General features: G+C 41.2%; 1 protein-coding gene across 2 annotated transcripts in view; it reads left to right on the top strand.

Annotated features, from left to right (window-relative positions):
* LOC148532368 (sodium-dependent serotonin transporter-like) overlaps positions 1 to 25,444 on the top strand; it is a 96,875-nt gene that overhangs the window by 25,944 nt on the left and 45,487 nt on the right. For both annotated transcript variants that reach the window (XM_088467928.1, XM_088467927.1), the window contains exons 2-5: positions 8,623 to 8,757; positions 9,505 to 9,724; positions 10,742 to 10,880; positions 16,845 to 16,979. In XM_088467928.1, coding sequence (XP_088324054.1) covers positions 8,623 to 8,757; positions 9,505 to 9,724; positions 10,742 to 10,880; positions 16,845 to 16,979 — 629 coding nt within the window. The remainder of the gene's footprint in view (positions 1 to 8,622; positions 8,758 to 9,504; positions 9,725 to 10,741; positions 10,881 to 16,844; positions 16,980 to 25,444) is intronic.

Raw genomic sequence — 25,444 nt, 5'->3', positions numbered from 1 at the left:
ATTAAAATTAGATAAAGACGAGGGGAGGATGCATTTTAGTGGCCTTCCTTATTGTGCAAAAGAGACAATGACTATGCAGCAGGACTAAGTGGAGCTGGGTTTACTCACTAGAGGCCCAGGCTTTGCTGGTTAAGCAGCCAATGTTTGTGTTTTCTGGTTTGGGGAGACCTGTATGTGAGGGCAAATATTAAGAAAGGAACTGACCCTATGAGTGCCACTAAAAACAACATTGAGTGTCACCTTGTGGTATTAGTGCCAAGGGTTGCCTACACTTGTTCTGTTTTATTATTTATTCTATTTCTATTTCAATAGTCATCATCATCAAGTTGTAATACTTACATGTAATATTTATAGTGCATTTTAATTTACATGTATCGCTCAAGTGTAAATATTCACATTATCCTGCAATTTTGCAGCTGTAAGTTTAGGCTTTACATTCAGGCTGCACAATTACAGCGTAAACTAAATGTGACCCATACTGAAAAACTTTCAGATATGATGTGAATTAGAAAAGAAATGCTATAATATAGCTCAGTATATTGTTATTATTTTTTTAGCTTTTGCTTTTTTCCATAATGAACTTTCTTGTATAAATTGTTATTTCTAAAGCCATAGTTCCAGCATGACCCACTTTTATTAATCCCAATAATTATAAAGCATAGAAGTGCACATTTTAATATACATTTTTATGCAACCTACAGTAAAATAATCAATTTATTTTTTTCTTTGATGAGCCTAAGGCACACGTTAAATAATCCCAGAAGTAAACTTCTTAAGTATGCAGGAGCGCAAACTTATCATCATCATATATCATAAAGTTGTGCTTTTAATGACTACTTTGTTATTAATTATGTAAAATTAACTATTAAATATTTACACCAGGAAATTAGACAAAGACACAAATGTGTGCATATATTTTTTTAATATGTTTCTAAAATCACTTCAAAGTTCTTTTACACTAGGGAATTAACCCATTTGTTGCCAGAAGGCTTTGATGGTTATTCATTTTATTCCTAAAAATGTACGAACAAACATTAAAGCTATACTTTTTTATGAAACATTCTGTGTGTGCATACTAAAATATATATTCGGGTCATTTGTTTTCTTAAAATATTTTTTTTTTCTTAATTTAAGAAATGACTATTTGTGTATTTTACTAATTGGTTATGTTTGCGACGGTGTTATTATTAATACAAAAAAATATATAGCTCTTTTGGAATATATTTTGGTGCTTTAAATCTCTGTTCCTTTAACATAAGTCACTCTGGTTAACTTTGTTCATTTTTCCATTGAGTTGTGATTCGGTTGTTGATAACAATTGACATGACATACCGAATGACATAGCAAGCAGAGAGGCACTTGGAGGGCTTTCCTGGCTTTTATGTTGCCGTGGCCCCACCCCCTATCTCCCCACATACATGACCTGCTAATTATTCATTCTAACATAAAGAATTATATACAGCATGCTTATTTGCCCATTTGGCTCTTATTTCCCTGTGACTAAAGCATAGCTGTTTATGAGACAAGGACTAAGCATAATACACCTCTCACAATGCAGCAGGAAGCAAGACTGCTTCTGATTTGAGTAGACTCACTTGACAACTCTGACTGACTTGACATTACCTGAAGTTGTCAGGTAATGGCAGGAAAAGCTCAACTTAGAACCGAGGTGGTAGAGACTGTAAAAACTGCACAAGCATATTGGGTAAATGTAGTTTGTATTATGTTTTTTGGTCTACAAACACGTAATTTGAAAGTGGGATGCTGATCCCAAATGCCAATTTAGGGTGTTGCTGTCAAATTGGTTATTGTCAAAGCTTTAAAGAAAATAATACCAGACTGTGGATGACACAATCATGTGTGTTTTTTTAGTTTTTTTTTTTTAATCATAAAACAGAACTTTTATTGGTATGAAGAATAAAAACTTCTGTTAATGAAATCTTTAAAGGTAGCAGAATATAGAAAAAGTATTTAGAAAATACAGTCAAATATTATGTACACTGAAATAGAAAAACATACATAAATGAACAAACTATTAAAATACCCCACATGTGTACATTACATTCAGTCCCATTATACGTTTAATTATACATATCTAGGTCAATTTCAGAATATTACATATCCACATAATATTCACTATTTAATTGCAGATTAAATACATATTGTCTCATGCATTCTGCCAAATGATCAACACATTATAAATTACTGTGATTGGTTACTCAATACAGAAAATGGATGTCCAATAGAGAACTCTTCCTGAGAATATAGGGCCTGATTCATTTGGATCTCTGTTACGATTGCAGCTGCGATTACATACGCAGGTCTACTGTAAAAATATGGTAATAACTGCAATTGCAAAGGTATTATAGAGACGCCCAAAGCAGCATAGAGACGCCCACTACCACTTTTGTACATCTGTAATACCTAGCAATCCTGTGTATACATCAGTACCATCGAGAAATATTGGCCCCTCACGCACAATTACAGCAGGTCTGACCTTACTCTGAATTTGCTAATCGCACGCAGTGAGTACACAAGCTGCGTAGGCCGTCGCAGTGGCTAATTTATGCACGCCCATGCAACGGTGTTCAAATGTAAAGGCACACCTGCGTTTCTCCAACCACTCCCTGCCACCACCCCCAAATGCTGACATATCGTCCCTCCATCTGCGATGGCTTTGTATCTGCATGAGTGATCGCAGTGTGATTGCAATGCTAACTCGGGCACGCGCACTGCGGTGCATACGCATGCACAGTGTGTAACAATCGGCCGTCTGCGTACGCTATCGCATAGCAATCCATGCTGAATAAGGCCCATGGAGAGGTATGGGTTCAATCACAATCAGTAAGTATTGTTAAATGTTGGGACTGGGATTCATTGGCAGGGGCGGATTGGGAATTTAAAGTGGCCCTGGAAACAACTGCGATACCAGCCCTATGTGCGCGCGCCGTATGGCTTGCGCCCAAAAAGTGGGCATGACCTTCTGGAAAGGGGTGTGTCTGTATGTGAAATGCCACACTCGCAAGCCACTCCCCTCGTTTTTGTTATGCTAGGGGCATACCCAGCAACTTCACATCAACCACTTTAGAAGTGCACTCTTCGTCAAACTAATTTATGCCAGTGTCTCCTTAAAACAATGTTGGGATGGAGCCTCAGAATGATGAAGAGTTAAATAATTTAGTGTCCTACGAATACATAAATCTCAAGGATTCAGCAGAAATAAATCTTGCTAAAATCCTTTTCTTGGATTTGTGGCAACCCCACATTTTGTGCCATTTCTAACTTGGTCAGAAAATTCCATTAGTCTGTTTATATCTTGCTCACATGACTCACTGGCGCACACTTTAGTACAAATTACAGATCACTAGTTGCACATCTACATATGACAATGCATTTGTGATGTCTTAGGAATGCAGAGGTATTAATCACTCTGTTTCTTTTACAGGCAAAACCTGAACAGTGGTTTGACAACTTAATACATATATGTCCCCACATTGTCCCCATATGACCCCATATACAGTAACCAGCTCCTTTTGTACTGGAACACCCCAATGTTTGTGCTGCCCCAGCCATCTCCATGCATAGCATTTCCCAGTTATCCCATAACCCCATGCATATCCCCTCACTCACCCGTGTGCAGGTGACTTGTTCCGCATCTCTAAGGGACAATCGTGTTCTGTGGTCACTAGCAGGTGTCCAGGAGTCCCAGAAGAGAACAGGTCAGATATATAGTGGGTACTGTCCCTGCAGCCTGGTGCTACTGTCCGGGCTACTTGTGTAGCACTCTGCTACTCGGCCCCTGCATCACCAGAGATCCCCTGTATCCAGCCACAGTCACACTGATAAGGATGCAGCAGTTCCCTGTTCCCGCTTAAGATAGCGGCCAATCCGCCCCTGTTCATTGGTATATTTTACATACAGTTTACATACAGTTCCAAAACAGACTTATGGCAAGGCAATCTAATAATGTAAGCGTCTATCGTAATAAACCGTGACAGGACACAAACATGTATTTCTAATTCCATATCATTTACCAAGTTAGTAATTTGCAACCATATTGATTTCACATAAGGCAACTGAACATAGATTATTTGCTTCTGTATGCGAGATACATAAATTGGTAACTGATTATGCTTATCTGGCAATTCCTGATAACTGACACCAAGCTGTAGTCAGTCATATCATCATGTATCTGTTTTACAACAATAGTTCCCTACCAGAATAGCAATTTCCTTATCACACATTGTTAGTCAGAGTGTTCATCTGTTAATCTCTTGTTTACACAGAAATCAATGAAACACAGGCTGTTCGTAACTACTATATACAAAATGTATATGCCACTGTTTCTGAAACCTGGTCCTCATGGACAGAGCCGTAATTAGAATTTTTGGTGCCCTGTGCCAGTGAGAGCATTGGTGCCCCCCCCCCCACCTCCCTCCCCATTTAAATAGGGACATAGGATGGTGCACCTGAAAAAGGGCCATGGCCTCATGGGGAAAGGTCAGGGAAGAGACAAGGGAGGCCAGGAGATGCTGGGGATAAAATAAGAGGAGGCTACAAGTGAGAATCATGATAAACAGGAAAATTGACAGACCCAAACAGCGCCCCCTGCCCTGCGGTGCCCTGTGCCTAGTTACGACCCTGCTCATGGAAACCTAAAAGTGCATTTTTTTCCAGATCATGTAGGTAGAGCATAGGTGTGTGACTTTACTAACACAATACATCTACAGGTGGTACTAATTATTCCTGAGGATACCTTGAAAAATGCACTGTTAGTCAGGTGCGCTGGGAGGGAAGGGGAGAGCGGGTACTAAATACCCTTGCTTATTAGACTAAGGGGGGCATTGTCCCCTGTGCGGTCGCTGGCATCTCCTGTAAAGCGGCAAAGAGGAGGGGACATGAGGGCTGGGGTGGTGTGCACTCAACAGCCACAGCTTTTTTCCACACCAAGTTCCGTTTTTAGGGGCATATGTATCAAAGCTTGATGTGAGATAACATTGTGAGATATATATATCACCAATCAATCAGCTTCTAACTTACATTTTGCAGGCTGTTTAAGAAATGATAGTTTGGAGCTGATTGGTTGGTGATTTATATTTCACAATTTTATCTCACATCAAGCTTTGATACATATGCCACTTAGTCTCAGCTGCACATGGATATACATATCAAATTAATCAGCACAGACTCCTGATGCATCCTAGTCACATCACATTTTCGAAAGACACCCGACTTTAGTAGAATCTCAGAGGACCAGACGGCTCACTCATGCCAGCCATATTGTGCTGCTTGGTGAATTGAAGCTAGATGAGAAAGGACACATCTGTATAAGGAACTCCAAATCCAAAGAATGTTTGACCACCTCAAAGAAAACATGAGCTCTTGGTTAAGTATTGAGGGAAACGTTAGTGATATATTTTTGTTTAGAAAAAGGAAAATGGTTAAAGAACCAGTGATAAAAAAGTCTAACCAGAATAAGCCTGCAACATACACTTTATTGTGTACTTCAAGTGTTTTAATATAAATAACAATAAATAATATAAATAACAAGGCATCTGGGCATAAAACTTGCCCAATATGAATTTTAGCAACTGCGCAAAAAAAACCAATATATTTTTATTTTTTTTCAGCTCCAGAACTTGGGCCCAGAGCACAGATTAATCACGACTGGAATCGGGCAGCACTAGGTTGCAACTTGCGTTGCTGGCTGGATCTTGTGTGGTACTGCGGTTAAGCCTAACACGCACACACACACAGAAAAATATAAAAGACACTTTTATTGATTTTTTTTTTTTTAGCACGACTGGAGTCAGGCAGTACTAGGTTGCAATTTGTGTTGCTGGCTGGATCTTGTGCGGTACTGCGGTTAAGCCTAACACGCATGCACACACACACAGAAAATATAAAAGACACTTTGATTGATTTTTTTTTTGACTATATATATATTTTTTTTTTGGAGTCCAGAAGTTGGGCCCAGATGGACAAAGCACCAGCCCAGATGTATCTGCAGTTCTGCACCATCCCAGATGGACACAGCAGACAGCAAAGCACCAGCCCAGAATGGATCAGCAGCACCAGCACAGGACACAGCAGACAGCACAGACAGCCCAGATGGATCAGCAACAGCCCAGATGGACACAGCAGACAGCACAGTGACAGCACCAGCCCAGAATGGATCAGCACCAGCCCAGGACACAGCAGACAGCACCAGCACCTCTCCCAGCCCTACACTACCCACCCTCCCTGTTCATTCACCACAGCCAGAGTGAAATGGCGTCCATCGCGTGGTACCTTATATACTACATTGATCATAGAGACGAAAGCTCGCGAACCGCAAGATTTCAGACTCTATAGTTTTGCCTCGGTTTGATATCTGAGTCAGGTGGGAAAAATCGAGCCTGCTTGGATCCGACTCGGATCTGCTAAATTCGGGTGGGTTCGGATCTCTGAAATCTGAACCCGCTCATCTCTACATTATATATAATGTCGTGGTTCCCACCATAGACTTCAATGGAGATTTCTTACCATGTAAACACATACCTTTCCTTCTGTCTGGCATGGTTTTGGGAAATTTTGGTTTGTTTTTTTAACCCAGTGGATGCCTACATGGAACGAAGAGGACCTGAACTACGCATAGGAGAGGTGAGTATGGATTTTTTATTATAGGTATCCCTATCAAATTTTACTGGACAAGGGGACATGATGGCATCAGGGATACTAGGTGAGTATGTGATAGTGAGTGTGAGTGTGCATGTATGTTGTATTAAACTTTTACTGAAACGGTGTGTGTGTTGTGTTTTTTTACGTATTTCTTTGGCTGTGGAACTACACGTACCAGCGGTCCCGTACTGCCCCGCATGTTGGTACTTGTGGTTCTCCAATTACCAGCATGCAGGGGAGGCTTGCTGGGACATGTAGTACCACAGCTAAAGACAACATTTACACCTCTATTTTATACTACACTTTGACATTATCAACCCAGCACCCACCGCCCACGGGTTCCGGGGGTAGCCCCGGGTTATCAGCTGAGGCCTGGGGTGCCCTGGAGAGGGGGACCCCTTTATTGGGGGGGTCCCCAATTCCCCAGGGATCCCCGGCCTGGGCTGACTAGTGGTCAGGGGTAATGCTTTGGCCGGGGAAACCGGTGCTGGTTATGGAGATTACAGGGGGCCGCTACTCATTTTGTCCCCTGTTTTTCCACAACCAGGCCCGGCTCAGCAAAGCCCTGTGCTGCTTCTTAATATACACGGGACCCCTACGCATTTTTTCCCCTGTATTTTTAGAACCAGGACAGACTTTATAAAGCCCGGGGCTGGTTATGCTTTTGGGGGGGGGCTGCACGTCTTTTTCTTTTAAACACACAGAAGCCATCACGGATCTTACTGATCTGTGATGGCTTCTGTATAACGCACACCTTTTAATGCTTGTCACATTAAAAGGTGTCAGTTTACATAGTCCAAAACTCGCCTAAATTCGCATATGTAGTAGCCTCAAGCTGTAAAGTTTGCAGGCTATTAAATTTCCGAGTTGCAGGACAAACTCACACTTTTTAAAAGTGCGAGAAAGTGCGAGTTTGTAATGTTACCAAAACGACAACCTATTGCATTTGGCCCATGGCATTCATTGCATATACTTATTGGTTCAGAATTTGTGTCTTAGCGCAAACGTAAGCTGTGACCAGGGAAAAAATAGCATTTTTCTACCTATGCAGTGTTGTCCACAAATGCAAGATGTGACCAACTCTGCACAGGCAGTAAATGTGCTTCCTTCATCCAAGTTACAGGAGCAGGTGAGCAAGAATACAATAGGAGAATCCACTGATGAAACAGCCCTCAGATTTAGGTAGAGAAATGCATCAGACCATGACACCGGGTTACCGCTCTCCCATCAGCTACTTGTCTGGACTTCCCTGCCCGAATTGATACAGCACAGACAGCCTCTGTAATTACCGGACTCTCCCAAAGTACCAAAAAGGATAGATCTAGTAAAAGGGAGGACAATGTCAACAGCACTAGGAGGTGTACGAGGCTTTCATCAGTTCAGTAGCACCATGTGTTGAGGATCACAATCAGACATCGGAAGTCCCTCATGATTGCCAGCTATTACTAATTTAACTAACAAACTGTTGTTGGTCTCATAACAATGGAGACTTTGTTTTAATAACCCATGAAAATTACATCTAAGTTTTTTGCATGCAAATTAACAACTGATCTGTGGCCACAAAATTTCAGGGAACTTCTTGGGAATTTATATTGTTTTATTATATGTATTCACTTATTGCTATATTGTGTATTGGCTGATGGTATGCATGAAACTTTGTGTTATTAGACAGCTTTGGCTTATCTGCCATATTAATATAAGACTAATAGCCTTTTTTATACCATAGTGCCTCTTTAACCTATTTTTTCCAGTTTTGTTTAGTGCAAGTGGTGGCAGGCTCCTCGTGTAAGAGCCAATACTGGTATATATAATTTAATTTGCACATCTGTTTTTCCATTAGTAAGAATATTGCATTATCCTAGACAGTAGACATCTCTTTTGGTGTTTATGAGAAGTTTCTCTTTATGTTATGAGTTTACAATACACTACTGCAGCTCACAGTATGCTGTCTTCCACACTTAGGAGCATTCTTGATTCCATACATAATTATGGCCATTTTCGGTGGTGTCCCTCTCTTCTACATGGAGTTGGCTCTGGGACAGTTTCATGGAACTGGCGCTATATCCATATGGAAAAGCATCTGCCCTATCTTTAAAGGTAAACTTTACAGTTAGCAGTTATAGCTAGGATGACTATAATATACAAGAGCTTGCCAGTGGGAAGTTTGAAACTAATGATATCATAGCCTACCCACAAAGTTAGGCCAACCAGATGTATAGCTCCAGAGAAATCATGTTATTATTCTAGCCAGTAGTGTACCTTTATATCCAGTCATATTATGTTACTTCCCTGGCTAGGACTCGGAGACTAAAGCTGGCCACACATCTAAAGATTATCTGTCCAATCAGCCAACTTGTTGATTGGTTGGAATGAAAATCTGGTAAGGTATGAAAGCAAATGACAATCAGCAATCTGCTCCCAAACGCCAGAAAATGGACAAAAACTGTTGTTTGAATAAATTGTTTAGATCAAACATTTAACAAACTTGTCTGACGACCATTTTCATCTGTTTTCTGGCATTTAGGAGCAAATTGCTGATCATCAGTTACTCCCATCCGTTACCAGATTTTCATTCCAACCAATCAACAAGTTGGCTGGTTGGATGTAAGTTGGTCTAGTGTGTGGCCAACTTAACAAGGAAATACTCCAACCCATGTGTTACATGCCCTTTCTTATTTTATTAAGGGGGGGGGCGGGGGAAGGTTAAGCAAAAGGGTTTTATTCTTGATCAGAAAATTGCATCTTGAAGTCATCAGATGTGAAGAGCTTAGAGAGATAGGAAAGCCTGATGCATGTACAAAATACATGTAGAGAGTACTATGTTCTATGCTTCCTTTTATCTAGGTATTGGATTTGCTATATGCATCATTGGTCTGTATGTGTCCTTCTATTATAACACCATCATAGCCTGGGCGTTGTACTATTTCTACTCATCTTTTTCATCCACATTGCCATGGACAAGATGTGATAACCCTTGGAATACAGCAAACTGCACTAGTTATTTTGGAAAGAGCAACATTACTTGGACTAATTATTCCAAATCCCCTGCAGAAGAGTTTTATACGTAAGTGCATGTAAGTGAATTAACTTAGCTGGTCTAGAATATTGTAGTATTCAACCTCTGTGTTGCAGACTTGACTACAAGTTCAAAATCGCCGCAAATATATGTCACTACAAATAAATATATTAAAATTGCAAGTTGAAATTTGCATGAAAAAAAAATAAAATAAACCATTGTTAGTAACAGACTGAAATCAAGCCACTCTGGCATTTACAGTCACAATATAATGACTTCATTGAGCCAGTAAGAAAACTAGAGACAGTAATGGAAGACCAATGTGCAGCACTGTTGAAAATGACTCTTCCTCAGCATCCACTTTTACCTCCTAAGTAACCTGCGTTTGTTGCCCAGTAGCCCCAGGTCCCAGTGGAACAGCAGTAGACACACTTTGAGCATAGCCCTCCATAGATTAAACAAACTGAGCCTTGCAGACACCATCCAACAGAGATCACTTCAATAGGTCCCTAATTATATAGTTTGTAAATTGTAAATGAAAACCTTATCGCAAAAGAAGTGCATATCATGTTTTTGCAACAACAAAAAAAACAATAATACATTTTTTGATATTTTCACTGGAACAAATTATGATATGTGAGGAATTCTTACAGTTTTTTATTTATGTCCCATGTACTAGGTTTGCAGTGAGGATTATGGTTAAAGCATTACATTGTATTAAATCTGACAAAATATATTCTGCATTTTAAAAGATTAAACAAGGGGTATCCCAAGATATGAGTACTCAGAAGGAACACAATTACTAGCACTGTATTTCCCTAAAACTTTTGAACATTTCACAGTAATTTAAATAAATTATAAATAAAGGAAGCCAGTACGCAATAAATAAGTAATGTAGATTGCTGATCTTCTACAGCAATATCTGTAGTGTGTCCAATCTAAATGTTACCATGACCTAATTTGTTTCTTTGTTTGATAATATCTGGATAGAAAGAAGGCAGCATGCAACTGGTTTGTCAAGTTATGATTGCACTTATCGCTGTACATTTGTCTCTATTATTGCAGGAGGAATGTACTTGGAGTAAATGAGGCAGATGGCTTGGATTATGTTGGAGGGATGAGGTGGCAGCTTCTTGTCTGTCTGTTTCTCATCTTTACTATAGTGTACTTCAGTTTATGGAAAGGAGTGAAAACATCTGGAAAGGTAAAGACACAGAGCACTGCACCTGTCCAAAGCCAGAGGTTAAGGAAATCTGGCCACTGGGTGCTTATGTATATTTTGTTGCTGACCCTACCTTATTGTCCTTAAACACCATAGCACTCCCCTGCTTCTACCATCATTACTTCTCAGTTGTACAGGCGTATCCTCATACAGCTATCCTTTTTGTGCCATATGTCGTGAGACACCTGGTGCGACAGACACTACGCCACTAAAAATGATTCCCACGCTTGAATACCTTTCCACAAACTTTGCATCTAAATCGACTAATAGTGCACTAAGCAGCTAATAGTGTACTGAGTACCGTAATTAGGATTAGTATTTTTTGTCATAAAGGAATTGGTTTAAAGTAACAGATTAATTTTAATAATGCATGGTCACTCGTGTAGATTCTCAGGCTTTTGCCTTTTTATCCAGATTACATAGCTTTTCCTGAATTTTGCGGTCTAATGCACTAATAGTGCACTAAATCACTAATAGTGTAGTAAGTACATGCAAATGAATTGGTACAGTATAACGTAGCAGATTTTTAGAAAAAGTTGCATGGTATGGCTAAATCACAAGGTCTGTTATTTGAGTATACTGTAGGTGTATGTAGACACATCTGTATGTGGAGCTAGTAAGATGATCAGAGCAGTGGACTATGGAGAAAAAATTGTTCTAATGCAAATAGGCATATAAACCTGTAAATATCCTCATCGGTTGCTTGATATGGGGGAACATCTACTTTAAAACCAGAATGTGTGTTCAGTTGCACTTCTTAAATGCTACTTAGGTTATCCTACTACACCCAGGCACGCACACAGGGGGGGGGGGTTCTGAGTACTCTGCAACCCCCCTAACGATTACATTTTTTTTTCAGAGACGGATACAGCGCTCCGTCTCCAACCTCTGCTTTACAATGCGGCTCCTTTCACAGCGAACACTGGCCACTGAAACAATCGGAGGCTTAAAAAGCCTCCGATCTCTCCAGAGGCCAGCATTCCCAGTGATGCACTGCACAGGTGACGTCATGATGTCACCCGCGATGTGAGGAGCCTGCTGGATCTAGACAGATCCAGTCAGAGGCAGCAGCGCAGTTGGGGCCAGCCGGAGTAGGAGCCAGTGTGGTGAGTTAAGTACTTGGCGCGGGGGGCGGCACTGCATAACGGGCACTACTTTAGGGGGCCTTGCATATGGGGCACTGCATAATGGGCTCTACTTTAGGGGGCCCTGCATAACGTGTACTACTTTAGGGGGCCTTGCATATGGGGCACTGCATAAGGGGTAATACTTTAGGGGGACCTGCATATGGGGCAAAACTACAGGGGGCACTGCATAACGGGCACTACTTTAGGGGGACCTGCATATGGGTCAAAACTACAGGGTGCGTGGCATAAGGTGCGCTGCATATGGGGCACAACTACTGGGGGCACTGCATATGGGGCACAAATGCAAGGGACACTGCAAAAGGGTCACAATACCGATACACATAACGAAAAATATGGGGGTGTATCTCACATATACATATATATATATATATATGTATATGTATATATATATATATATATACAGTATATATAATTTGGAACCCCCCCTAAAAATCCTGCACTTGCCACTGTAATATATGGTTTAACTTAATCACAAGAGGCATTGGACATCAAGACTGTCTTTATTACAGTAGATGTACAACTTTGGTGTGCTTGTAGGTTTTGCAACAACCAACATCAAATCCATGCATGTAAAAATAGATTTTTGTGTGACATCACAAAATGTTTTTGCATTGTTTTGTATATTACCTTTAATTATTTTTAACAACCTCACTCATCCGACTGTTTTTCTTCCTTGCTAGAACACTATTCCTCTCCTCTCAGTGGAGTGCAATTTTATGTCATCTAGTGTATAATACACACTACATTTCTGGTGATAAGTAAACAAGATAGAAATCAGTTCTGGTGTTTACAATACAATTTAGTCCCACACTTTGGTGGCTACTGAACAATACAGGCCTACTGTCAGGGATTATGTCACAAATAGAATCAGAAATATTGTAAATAACTCATTACTCTTAAAACCATACAAAGACTTGAAAATGTTTTGGAAGTTTTTAAGCTAGTGACATATATCAGGAGTACACACTTTTAGTAGGAATTAATTATTACACATGGATAGCAGACTTTCAGGAACTTGGAATTGCACATGGGTAGTAGAGTGTAAGGTTCTCAGGATTGCAACTTATAGCATTGTGTCATGAACTAACAATTGCACCCTGGTAGCAGTGTGCCAGGAAATAAGGATTGCACATGGGTAGCGAGGTGTTAGGATCTGGAATTACATAGAGGTAGCACAGTGTTATCAAATTACAATTGCATACTGTTAAGAGTGTTAGGATGACTGAATTGCACAAGGGTAGCAGAATGTTAGGATTTTAAGCTGCACTTGGGTTGCAGAGTGTCAGAAATCACAATCAAAATGTCAGTAACTCATCTTTGCAAATGTCCAGCATAGCAGAGTGTTGGCAATTTAAGAACGCACAGTGGAAGCAGTGTAACAGCAATTGGTAGCTGTGTGACAAGAACTCAGGATTGCACATGGGTAGCAGGGTCTGAGGAAATTGGGATTGTACATGAGAAGCAGAGGGTCAGGAACTCCATATTGCACATGGTAGTAAAGTGTCAGGAACTTAAGACTGCAACAGGTAGCAGAAAGTTACTAATAATTACACTCTGGTAGAAGAGTGTTAAGCACTCGGAATCAGATTTGCACATGGGTAGCATAGTGTATAGAATTTAAGAGGACACTTGAGTAGCAGAATATCAAGAACTCAATATTATAAACACATAGCAGATTAATGGTAAATCAGGATTGCCCATTGGTAGCAGGGTGTGTGTAATTTGGGATTGTAAATGAGTAGCACAGTGACCAGAATTCAGGACTGCATTAGGGCACAGAATGTTAGGAGAACACGGACAGTAGAGTGTCAATCACTCAGTATTACAGCCTGGTATCAGGGTACCAGGATCTCAGGATAGCTCCCTGGTAACAGAAAGCCAGGAACTTTGAAATGCACCCTATTGATAAGATGCCAGGAACTCATGATTGTAGAATCAAAATACCAGGAACTGAAGATAGCAGAAACAGGATAGCAGGAACAGCATCAGGTCAAATAACAGGAACTATTTATATGCTTCAGAGTAACCTCACCAATGATCTGTACATGACTGATGGGAGAGCCAGAATTTGAAAGACTGGGCAACAGGTGTAGCTAATTAACTTCTGGGCAATGAAACAGATCTGATTGCTGGAACAACAGAAATCTAGATACAGCAGCACCTCTTGTTGAACTACAGTATTACTACTACAAAGCCCATAGTCAATAGGGACAAAAGCTCAAAGCCCTGACAGCTATTGTCTACTGTATATTATTAAATACAGACTGAATTGTATGTAAACTCTGGCTATTCAGCTGTTGCATTCCAAGGTTTGGCATGACATGCTGTATCTTCTAATCTGATAGCAGTTTGAGACTAACAGATTGACTACTCTATATAGCATGCTGCATGTGTGTTCACTAGTACACTAGTACATGTTCTACTGACTCACTGCCATTGGCCTGCTCTGCCAGGAAGCTGCTTGTGTCATGGACATTAATTGATTGCCTGAGACCAATGTACAAGTAATCATGTACAAGTAAGTGAACAATTAGAGCTCATGTGCAGCCCCTACAAACATGATGCTTGTATTAGAATTGAATTTGTAGGCTAATAAAGAGAAAGGCAGGACAAGGACCTGAGCAATTGACTCTTTCCTATTATAATGTCATGCCCGACTATTCTGCTAATAAAGAATATAATTCCATATTGACAAAGTATTGTACTTCTTTTACCCTGTCTTCCATATATAAGTATTGGAGGTCACTTTAAAACCTGGAAATGTGGTCTAAAGGTGCATGTAATTATGCACAGATGTGTTTCTCTATCTGTATAAGTATACATAGGTGGATACCCCAATTCTACTTATGGAAACTGTAAACTATAAACTATAACAACTTCCTGTGTGATCTTTTGTGGGATTATGGATCCAGAGGGAAATGCAATAGTGAGCAGAATAAAACTATCACTTCCAAATCCTGCCTACAATCATTTTTTTTAAATTCTTTATTTAGAAAACTCATAAAAGATTAACATAGAAAAACAGAAATAGTAGTAGTAACAGTGGGCCTGATTCAGACCCGCTCGCAAGCGGGTCGATGGTGGGCTCTGCGCACGCGCAGCGGCCGCCCTGCGCATGCACAAGCCCTGGAGCGAGAGAGAAATTCGTGGCTCACTACAAAAGGGGCGCCTGTTGATGTTGATCGACAGCTCGCCCATTTTGTAGGCATGGCGGGGGGGTGGTTTCACAAATGGAAGTATTCCCAAGCGAACGCTGCCGTTTGTGGTCGGCCCCACTGACATCACCAGTGATATCAGTGGGAGAGCTTCCGGGTTTATTAGAGCCGGAAGCTCTCTGGGGCTTGCCGCCATCATCCTGGCCGCTCGCAATAGCTGTGGGTGGTCACCCACAGCTAAGCAAGCGGCCAGGAGGCCGCACAAAAAAAAAAAAAATGCCCTGATTCAGAGCGAGCGCTCTTTCAGGGCGTCCATCTCTGAATCAGGCCCTGTATACAAGAGCCAATTTTCCAATAAAATAAATAGCAATAAGCATGTTGGGGGGAGGGGGTCAGTAGAGGGGGTGGGAGGGTATTGGGTAGGGATTGGGAACAGGACTATCAAGAAAAACAAAATACCATAGAAGAAGCCAAATGCTGGGCAAGAAGTATTATAAGGTAGAAAGAAAAACGTGCAAATTGGAGAACAGGAAAGTAGAATATTCAGTCAGTTAGGGAAGTTTGCATAGGGAAGTCGGAGTAGGGGGATCAAACTCAACCACCGCGCATGAATCACTTATGGGTAGTAAGCACAGGGAGCAGATGCAGTGAAGTGTTGTCATATGAGAGCCATGGAGCCCGAACTTGAGAAAATATATGGCCTCTATCATTGAGATAGTAGGTAATATTTTCCATTTCTGCTATATGGCGGATTTGTGATTTTAGGGCAGAGAGAGTCGGTGGAAGAGGGTTTTTCCAGTTACGGGCAATCAAACTTCTAGTAGCAACTAGGATGAGGGACAACTTAACAGAGTGGTTGCTGAGATCAGGAGGGAGGAAACTTAAAAGGAAGGTCCATGGGTCTTTTGGGAACGGATCTCCAAAGACCGTGTTCAGAAGACCTACAATCATTTTAAGCGCCCCCATCATTATTTTTTTTTATTTGTTTCTATTAATATACTGCTGTTGTGGCTCAATCAAAGTTAATAAGTGAGAGAATATTGGGAATGTCTTTATTACTTGTCATTATATTTAATTTCAATGTTTATAACATTTAGTAGAATTTCCCCTTAGTACACTGATAGAATTGTATTTATTAATGTTTTGGCATTTAAAGTCTACCTAAAAGGTGCAAGTATACACTGAAGAACAATATCTCCCAACTCCAAGGAAATGTAATACCAGCCACACAAATGAGCCAGCCCACATTCTGCAAGAGCAAATAGTCTATCCAACATTTGGCAATTCCCTTTCATCATAAGATGATAATTTAATTCCAACACTTTTCTCTTTATGTACTAATAGATTGGCTTACGGGAAAGTGCATTTACATGAAAGAGTTGAGCGATATAACAGTAATTATGAAGATAACTATTAGGACACTCTATACAACAATAATAATATCATAATAATACAGAAGCTAGATACAAAATGTGGAATTGAATCTACTGTATGATAGGCAGCCAGTGACTTACCAGCAGGAATCTGAAAAGATGTCTTGATGTTTGTGTCATAGAAAAAACTGCTATGAAGAGTGTGAACCAAAGAGAAATTGTCCTATAATATATCAGTTCTCCAGTCACACCCAGGGTTTTGCCTTCCAGGTGGTATGGGTGACTGCGACTCTTCCCTATGTGGTCCTCTTCATACTCCTTATCAGAGGAGCTACACTGCCTGGTGCATGGAGGGGGATCCTCTTCTACCTGAGGCCCAACTGGAAGAAGCTGACAGACACTGCAGTAAGTAACACAATTCAGAACAGCATTTTGCTTGGTTGATTGTCGTGAACATCAATTTTCAGAACAGATATGTGTGCATGGATTATTGCATTAATGCAAAGGTATCCCCAGGTGCTGAGCCGTGAACTAGTGACCATTACAGACTGATGCAGGGATAAGTATTTTGGTAACTACACTGTTCCCAGACATGGGGGCCCTCTGGTTATGCAAGTTTAGGGGTAGAGGGTAAAATAAGGCAGAAAAAATATAATTTAGGTTCGTTAATCTACTGAACTGGCTTTCTCCACTGTACTCTTTGAGCATTTCCCTCTCAGTTTTCAAGAGTTGAATGAATCCTGGATTTGTTAGTTTATCTTTTGATAGAAACACAGCAGACACTCCCGCTGTATGGCTCACGTACAACAGAGCTGCATTAGAAGTACACCAAACAAAAGGGGTATATTTACTAAGTAGTGGCTTTGAATATGGAGGTTTTCTGCTGGTTTACAGGGGACATTGCATCCTGTTGATTTACTAAAGCCCAAACCACTGGAAACGAGCAGAGGCACCAGACTTTAGAGTACAGGACATCAAACCATCATCAATACTTCCATTAGAAGTATAGAAACCTGACATTTATTAAGTTTCAGGTTTAGAACCTACAGCAAATCCGCCTACAAACCCAGTAAAAAAAATTTTGGTTGTGACAGATTAGCTGTTTGATCAGGATTTACTGAGCATCCTGCCGTGTGAGATGCTGATGGCCAAAATCCTGACAGCTTTGGGATCCTGGCACCAGAATCATAACCAGTGGCATCCTGAAGATAAGTACCGGGTGTTAGGGGGAGGTTTAGGGTGCGGGGTTAGAGTTAGTGTCACATTAGGGGGAGGGAAATCTTCTACTGTTGGATTACTAGTCGGGGTGCTAGGGACAGGTGGGGAAAGAACCAGAGGTGAGGGGCCTGAATATATGTCCTCCTTATCCACAAATACTGGATGTTGGCTAGACCTGACCAAATGTGCGGAATTTAACTTACTGGTAATTGTTCACCAGTGATCCCTCTAATAGGGATTTGGCTTTAAGCTGCACCCGGAAAGCAGGTCATGGTCCTTTGGTCAGGTATCCAGTACAAGTAGGAAACGGAAGAACACAAACACAGGGAAAACACAAGAAGAGTCCTGAGAGAAAAGTAGAAGAACAGACCTGTACTAGGTGCACTCAATATCCGGATGCGGGATGATGTAATACATGCGCTAGAATCCAGACAGAGCATGGTATAAGAGAATGGCACTAGGAGTCCATACTCGGATGATGTACTGAGTACACACACTGGTGATCCAGATGCAGGACTGGTACAGGAGAATGACACTAGGGGGTAAATTTACTAAATTGAGAGTTTTTAGAAGTGAGTTTTAGAAGAGATGTTGCCCATAGCAGTCAATCAGATTCTAGCTATTATCTTCTAGAAGATGCTAGTTAAATGTTAACTAGAATTTGATTAGTTGCTATAGGCAACATCTCTTCTAAAACTCACTTCTAAAAACTCTCACTTTAGTAAATTTACCCCCAGGAGTCAGTACTTGGGTGATGTACTGAGTACACATGCTAGTGATCCACACGCAGGACTGGTACAGGAGAATGACACCGAGAAACAGTGCTTGGATGATGCACTGCGCAAACACACACTGGTGAATGTCGCTGGAGTACTTCACTAGGAGAGTGGAAATGTGGAGCCTGGAATGCTGTGACAGCAAGTAGCAAACTTCCTGTTGTCCAGAGTCCTGCTAAATACCCTTATATAGCGATCCATTGGAGGACGGTGTCAGCTGACAGCTAACAATGCTACCATTGGATGAAGGGCTAATCAGGTGATGTAGGCTGTTATGGCTGCCTCAATGATGATAACCGCAGGAACTAAATCACGGAGCAACACATGGATGTCCTAGCAGACCACAGGAATAATCCTCAGCGCGTCACACGCCACTGCACCTTACGTCTGACCGCTCTGGAGGTCAGGGGAAGCTGGCACTGATGTGAGTAATGGCCGATCCCAGGCCACAGCCTGACAGTTAGCCATTAGGAGGAGGGTTAGGCACTAGAGGGGAGGGTTAGGTTTAGGGTGCAGGGAGGAGAGGGGGAGGTTAGAGTTAGGCACTAGGGGGGCTTAGGGTTAAGCATCGGGGAGGGAGGGTTAGGGTTAGTGGTAGGGGTGTCGGGATTCTGACTGTTGGGATGCCACTGTTGGTACTCTGATCAGCGGCATCCCGACAGCCGGGATCTCATACCCAACCCCTATATGGTTAATCAGAAGAAGAGGAATCACTTTACACTTATAATGAGTGTAATTAATATATATTGAATAAGGAGGCAGATATAATTGATAGTTGATCATTTTAATTATATTAATGGAACAACATTAATTGTTAACTGGTGTTTCAAAATTGTTTATGATTGGGGCAACATTTTTTATTTTATGGCTATATAAATGGTGCTCACAGCATACAATACAATGTTGCCGTATCAAAAAAAAGTTAAATCCCGATTAACACTTATTTAATATTATTCTTATACTTTCCCTGCAATATGCTTTTTTATTTCATCTCTCCACTCCTCCTGGTGTAAAGTAGTGTTCAATTCCAGATCACTATTATTACATAAATTATACAGTACATTGAGGGCCTGATTCAGAGCCGCTCGTTAGCAGCAGTACGCTCGTAGCGTTCCGATGTTGTGCAACCATGCATGCGCCGGCGTTACACAGCGCATGTGCGTACGGCTGATTGCGATCTTTTTTTAAGTCGTTCGTCGAATAGCGAACAGGAAGTGACATGTCAAATGTGATTGACAGAACAGGCCGTTTTTGGGCGGTGATGGGGGTGGAGATGGGAAAATGCAGGCGTGTCGCGGCATTTTGTGGCCGTCCCTAAATTATCTCATGCGAACGGCAAATGTGATCAGAACGAGTCATACGTCACTGTCTGATCCACTTTCCATTCAAACTGCTCGCACAGCTTGTGGTCTGGTATACTCTACCACAATGTCGATGGTCTCGTCCCCCTCCCCGTGCCTCTTCGATGTTTCATCGATGTTTCAATTTTAGCAAGAAACGCAATCAACTTTGATTACAAAACTTGCTTGTAATGTGTTTATCAACTAGTTTTTTTTTTGGTAGCACAAAACCGTACGCAGGTGCAATACTCAGCTGCTAATTTCAGGATTAGACAATCAATTAGCGTACCATTTTTTTTTTTTTTTTTTTTTTTGGTTTTTTTATTTTGGTTTTCTGTTATTGCAACAACATTGTCATCATGTTTGTGTTTTAGCAACATTTTTAATGTTCCCTGAAATTTCACATCCATTTTGTTATGGAAAAGTGTTCCTTTAAACTCCTAAATGGTTTTTAACCCCTTGGAATCTGTTTTTTTTTTTTTTTTTTTTTGGGGCCGGGATTACCTAAAAACCATTTTTAGAATAATGTCACAATACAATGGAGAAGATTTTGAATTGTTTTTATTTTTTACACACATTTTTTTATTTTCAAGGCCATTTGCCAGTTTGCAGGTCTGGTTAACGTAAAAAAAATGACATAATTAAAAAAAAAACAAGAGTGGCATTTGGCCCCAAAAAAATAACACACATTAAAAACAATGCACAAGAAAGGAGAGGGAAGTTTTGGCCCTTAAGGAATATGGGTCAAGCACAGAAGGATTGTGGGAAAATTAGCCAGTGCTGTCATCGCTTTTTGCCCCGTTTGGCTGGGGTAGGGTGGGAGCCTGGCCAGGTCCGGGATGTCCTTTGGCTGGCCTCTCCAGAGGCAGATGTTGTGGCCTCTGGACTAGGCAGAGGGCTAGGCACATTTGGAGGGATGGCTGTTGTTGTGCCAGAGGTGGAGGATCCTGATGTTCCGGCAGGAAGGGAGGCAGGCTCCACCATGTGCTGGCGAACGAGCTGCTCCAAGGCATTGGCAATTCGGATGTTGGCCCTGGTATTTTCCGCCAGGGCTTGACCAATGGTCACGTTGGCCGCAGCATTTTGCTCCATGGCTTCCGCCACCCGTAGCAGACTGGCATCCATCCTCAGCAGAATCTCTGTGTGGTGATCCGATTTAAAATTGAGATCGTGAGGAGGGCCATTGCCTGCGAGGGGGATTGCCCTGGACTGGCTTCTGCAGGGTCCCCAGCCGGATCTACTGCTTCCTCCCCTGCAGAACCAGCAGAAATTCTGGGTCCAAGGCTCCCCTCTGGAGCAGACTCATCCACCTGTGTCTCTGTGAGAAAAATGAGAAAAGAGGAACATTACAATTTACATATTGTCACAAACACATTTCTGAGTTGGTAACATAACAACATTTACCTGGGACAACATGAGGAGCCGCAAAGTCTGGCATGTCCGTATCCATGTTGGACACGCCAAACACCTCCTCATACTGCACACACCCCTGTGCCAGCTCTTCCAAGTCATTCAGCTCCAATGACACAGGGGTGGGACCCCCACCTGTCCCCCTTGCATGCCTAGCCCTCTCTGCCACTTTTTGTTTCAGACGATATTTATAATCGGTCCATCTGTGGGTGTAAAAAAATGCATTATTCCTGCAGTTTTTGGGCCTGTAACAACTTATATTAAAAATGTAGTTTTTACGTACCGGCGTTTGACATCCCGGGCTAGACGTTCAAACTCACCCACCCTATTGACAGCACTGGCTATCTCCTCCCACATTTTCCACTTCTGGCTTGAACCCATATTCCGATCTGCCTGTGGCAGGGTGTCAACACACATTTGTACCAAAACCTCCATCTCCTTTCTTGTGAATTGTGGCTGCCTTTTTTTTTTGGTTTCTTTGGTTGGCATACTCGGCCCAGCAGTCTCTTCCATGGCATCCTCCACACCTTTTTTAAAACACATTTTTTACATTTAGATGTCCAACTTTCTCTACATTCGGGTTCTAATTATTCCTTTAATCAGAAAGAGACAAGTACTTACCGGGCGCCTCTTGGCCATCGTTTTGCTGGTCTGTAGCCATTTTGATCCAAACAACTTGAACTACACCAGACCGTTTTGGATTTTCAGTGACGTATTTATACATGCGTCCTTATTTTTGGTACGCATCATTGATTGTGCGCTCCTATGATCAGTCCTTAATTTGAGCGGGAAAATAAAGACTATTTATGGCTATGGGCGACTTGAGTCGAGGTGGCGGGTGTTGATTGTTGGAGGTATCGTGTGTAGTCGTGGATTGTTGGCGCAATTAGCGGTTGTGAGGCGGATTTTTGGAGGAGGAGCTGGTGATAGTTTTTTTTTCTTGCGGATATTTTGTTTTTTGGTTTTTTTTGGAGTAAGTATTTTTTACAAGTCCTTTTAAAAATAAGGGATCTACAAACCGAATTTCTTCATTTTTATATTTAATTTTGTTTTTTTCAGTTATTTTGGCTTGGCCCCATAGAAGTTTTTGGACTGTGACTTATTGTTCGACTTTTGGTAAGTTTGTATTTTTTCATTATTTTATGAATTTGATGTGTTGGTCTTCGCATATATTTTGAACATTAATGTCTTATTTATATTTTTTGCTATCATGTATTAACACTAAATATAGCGTAAGTTTTTAGCAAATATATTTCCTTGGTTTTTCAATGTCAAAATGTGAACTATTTAGCGCACTAATGTTTCCTTATTCTCCATGTCAAAATGCGAACTATTTAGCGCACTAATGTTTCCTTATTCTCCAAGTCAAAATGCAAACTATTTAGCGCACTAATGTTTCCTTATTCTCCATGGCAAAATGCGAACTATTTAGCGCACTAATGTTTGTTTGGGTATAAATTTGCCCATTCTTGTTTGTCCTCTCAATGTAGGGTTCATTTTCTAAATAATGTGTGCTCCCCCCTATCTTTTAACCAAAATCTAACCTGAATTTCAATTTTGGAAATGTAGGTTGGTGCACTCATGACAATACCCCGGCATGTAAGCATCTTTGGATTTATCATCTAAGATAAGTATATTTTTGGCTTTACATTTTCAAAAAACATTAACTACCTGGCTTCCCATTTCAGGTTGATGTTGGTCGTATTGTTTTGGCCATGCTTCCGGAAGCCGACCAACCTCAATCTCGTCCCAGGCATAGGCATCGTAGGCGTGCAAGGCCCAAGATATTTAGAACACATGTCACCCTTTTTGGAATGCCTGATGATGAGGTTTTACGACGATACCATCTTCCTCCACAAATCATCATAGACACTCTCTCATTAATAGAGAGTGATCTTGAGCGGCAAATTGACAGTCCTACAGCAATACCACCACTTACGCAATTAATGGCGGTGTTACATTTCTGTGCCTCAGGATCCTTTCAAACCACGGTGGGAATAGTGGCCGGAATCTCCCAATCCTCATTTTCAAGGATCCTGAGGGCAGTGATGGAGGCCCTTTTCAAGCACCTCCATCATTTTATTAGCATGCCATTGGATATGGGTTCCCTTAGTGTGGCGAAGGCCAATTTTTACCAAATAGCTGGCTTCCCACACATCATAGGGGTTGTGGATGGTACTCACATACCACTTCAGCCTCCAGCACGACTGGAGGCCATTTTTAGGAACCGAAAGCACTATCACTCACTGAATGTAATGGTGGTATGTGATGCCTCCCTCCAGATCCTGTCCCTGAATGCAAAATTACCCGGGAGTGCACATGACTCATTCGTCATCCGGCAATCAGGGATTTGGCATAAATTAAACAACCTACAAGCTGGTGATGCATGGCTTCTGGGTAAGTGGAGACCTTTAGTTGTAACCAATGCAAAGCTTGATACACAGTGATCCTGATTGTTGGTTTTGTTTTTTCACAGGAGACTGTGGCTACCCTTGCACGCCCTGGCTGCTCACTCCTTATTTGGCTCCCACACCAGGGCCACAAAGTGAGTATAATTCTGCACTTACAGCCACCAGGCAGGTGATGGAGTACTGTATCGGCCTTTTAAAAGGCTGATTCAGATGCCTCCACCGCTCTGGTGGCGAACTCATGTATTTGCCGGCTATGGTTTCGAAAATTGTGGTCCTGTGTGGGATCTTTCACAACATCGCCATAACGAGTGGTGTCCCAATGCAGCCCGAGGATGCCTTGCCTGAGGATGGCCCCCCCGAGGTTGGTCAGAGGTCAGTATGTGGGGGGGCCATACGCGATGATGTGGTGGCCCGTTTTTTCAGGTAATTATTGACAAACTTTAACTTAATTGACACAATGTTGACATGTACCATTGTAATGTTCCTTTTTGAAATTAAATTTCTAATTTTAACTTTTCTTGTCTTCCTTTACACACCTCGACAAAACGATGCCTACTACCTGCTCCACTAAATTGTGTACATGTGGCCACATTGGATCTTACTTTGGAAACAATTATTTAATCACCTCATTTGTGGCTTTATGTTGTCCTGCTACTTATTTCATCAGTTCTTGATTGGTTTTTTTTGGGGGGGATTTTGGTGTTGGGGTTTTTGGGGATTGTATTTTCACTGTATGAATTGCTTGACACAATTCACTTTCTGTATGTGTTTGGTGTGTATTATTTGTTTGTTTGCCATTAAAAAGACTGTTTTTCACTAAATTCTAGTCACGTGTAACCTGGCATAAAAAAGGCCAACTTTCGTAATGCCTAATCCTGTAATGTCTGAAATGTTTCCGTGTTTGAACCTGTTTTTTGACTTATCCAAAACCTCAAAGGTATCATGTTGAATCAGTAGGTTTAAAAAACTAGGCCTAAGCTGTTTTTATGTAAAAAAAACATTACCCACCCAAAGAAAAACAAGAAAAAGTTTGATTTGGTACTAACCTATTGGTATGTTGAGGTGTTTAATGTGGCAGCTTACATACTTCCTAGCGCTAATTTACCTTACTTTAAAGAACATAATCAAATAGTGGACTTATGGAAGGCTAAACAATGTAATTGTTTCAGACAATGAATGAGACTCGTTAAAATACAACAAAATTTTATTATACAAACAATAATTTTGGCCCAAAAAAATGGAAAACAAAAAATTAGCGGCGAAGGGCCACCGCCATGTGGTCAACGACCACTAACATGGCTATCATGTGGCCACGCAAGGCGGCCAATCCTTCCTGGATACAATGCATCCGCCTCTGGTCCTCTGTTGGTAAAAACAAAGAGAAAAAAGCAAAAACCTTACATTAGAAGTGTAAAAAACCAATTCCGCCCAAATAAAAAGTGAAAACAAAGATCCATTTGTGCTGAAAAAAACAAAGTAATGGAAAATGCAAAGATGACAGAAATACTAAATTACAAATGAACACACAAAAAGGCAACCACAAACAATAAGAAGTAGCCTTGTTAGGGTAAACAATAACTACACAAGTATGAGTGTTTGGGCATGTGTGATATGTATCATGGCTAAAAAAAAAACATTGTCTAAAGGTGCATACACACTAGACGATATGCTCCCTGAGCGATATCGTCTAGTGTGTCCCCGGCAGGCTGTGCTCA

Source organism: Taudactylus pleione, unplaced genomic scaffold (assembly GCF_031769625.1).
Source record: "Taudactylus pleione unplaced genomic scaffold, aTauple2 ptg000078l, whole genome shotgun sequence".
Lineage (NCBI taxonomy): Eukaryota > Metazoa > Chordata > Amphibia > Anura > Myobatrachidae > Taudactylus > Taudactylus pleione.
This window is presented reverse-complemented; position numbering and strand designations above follow the sequence as displayed.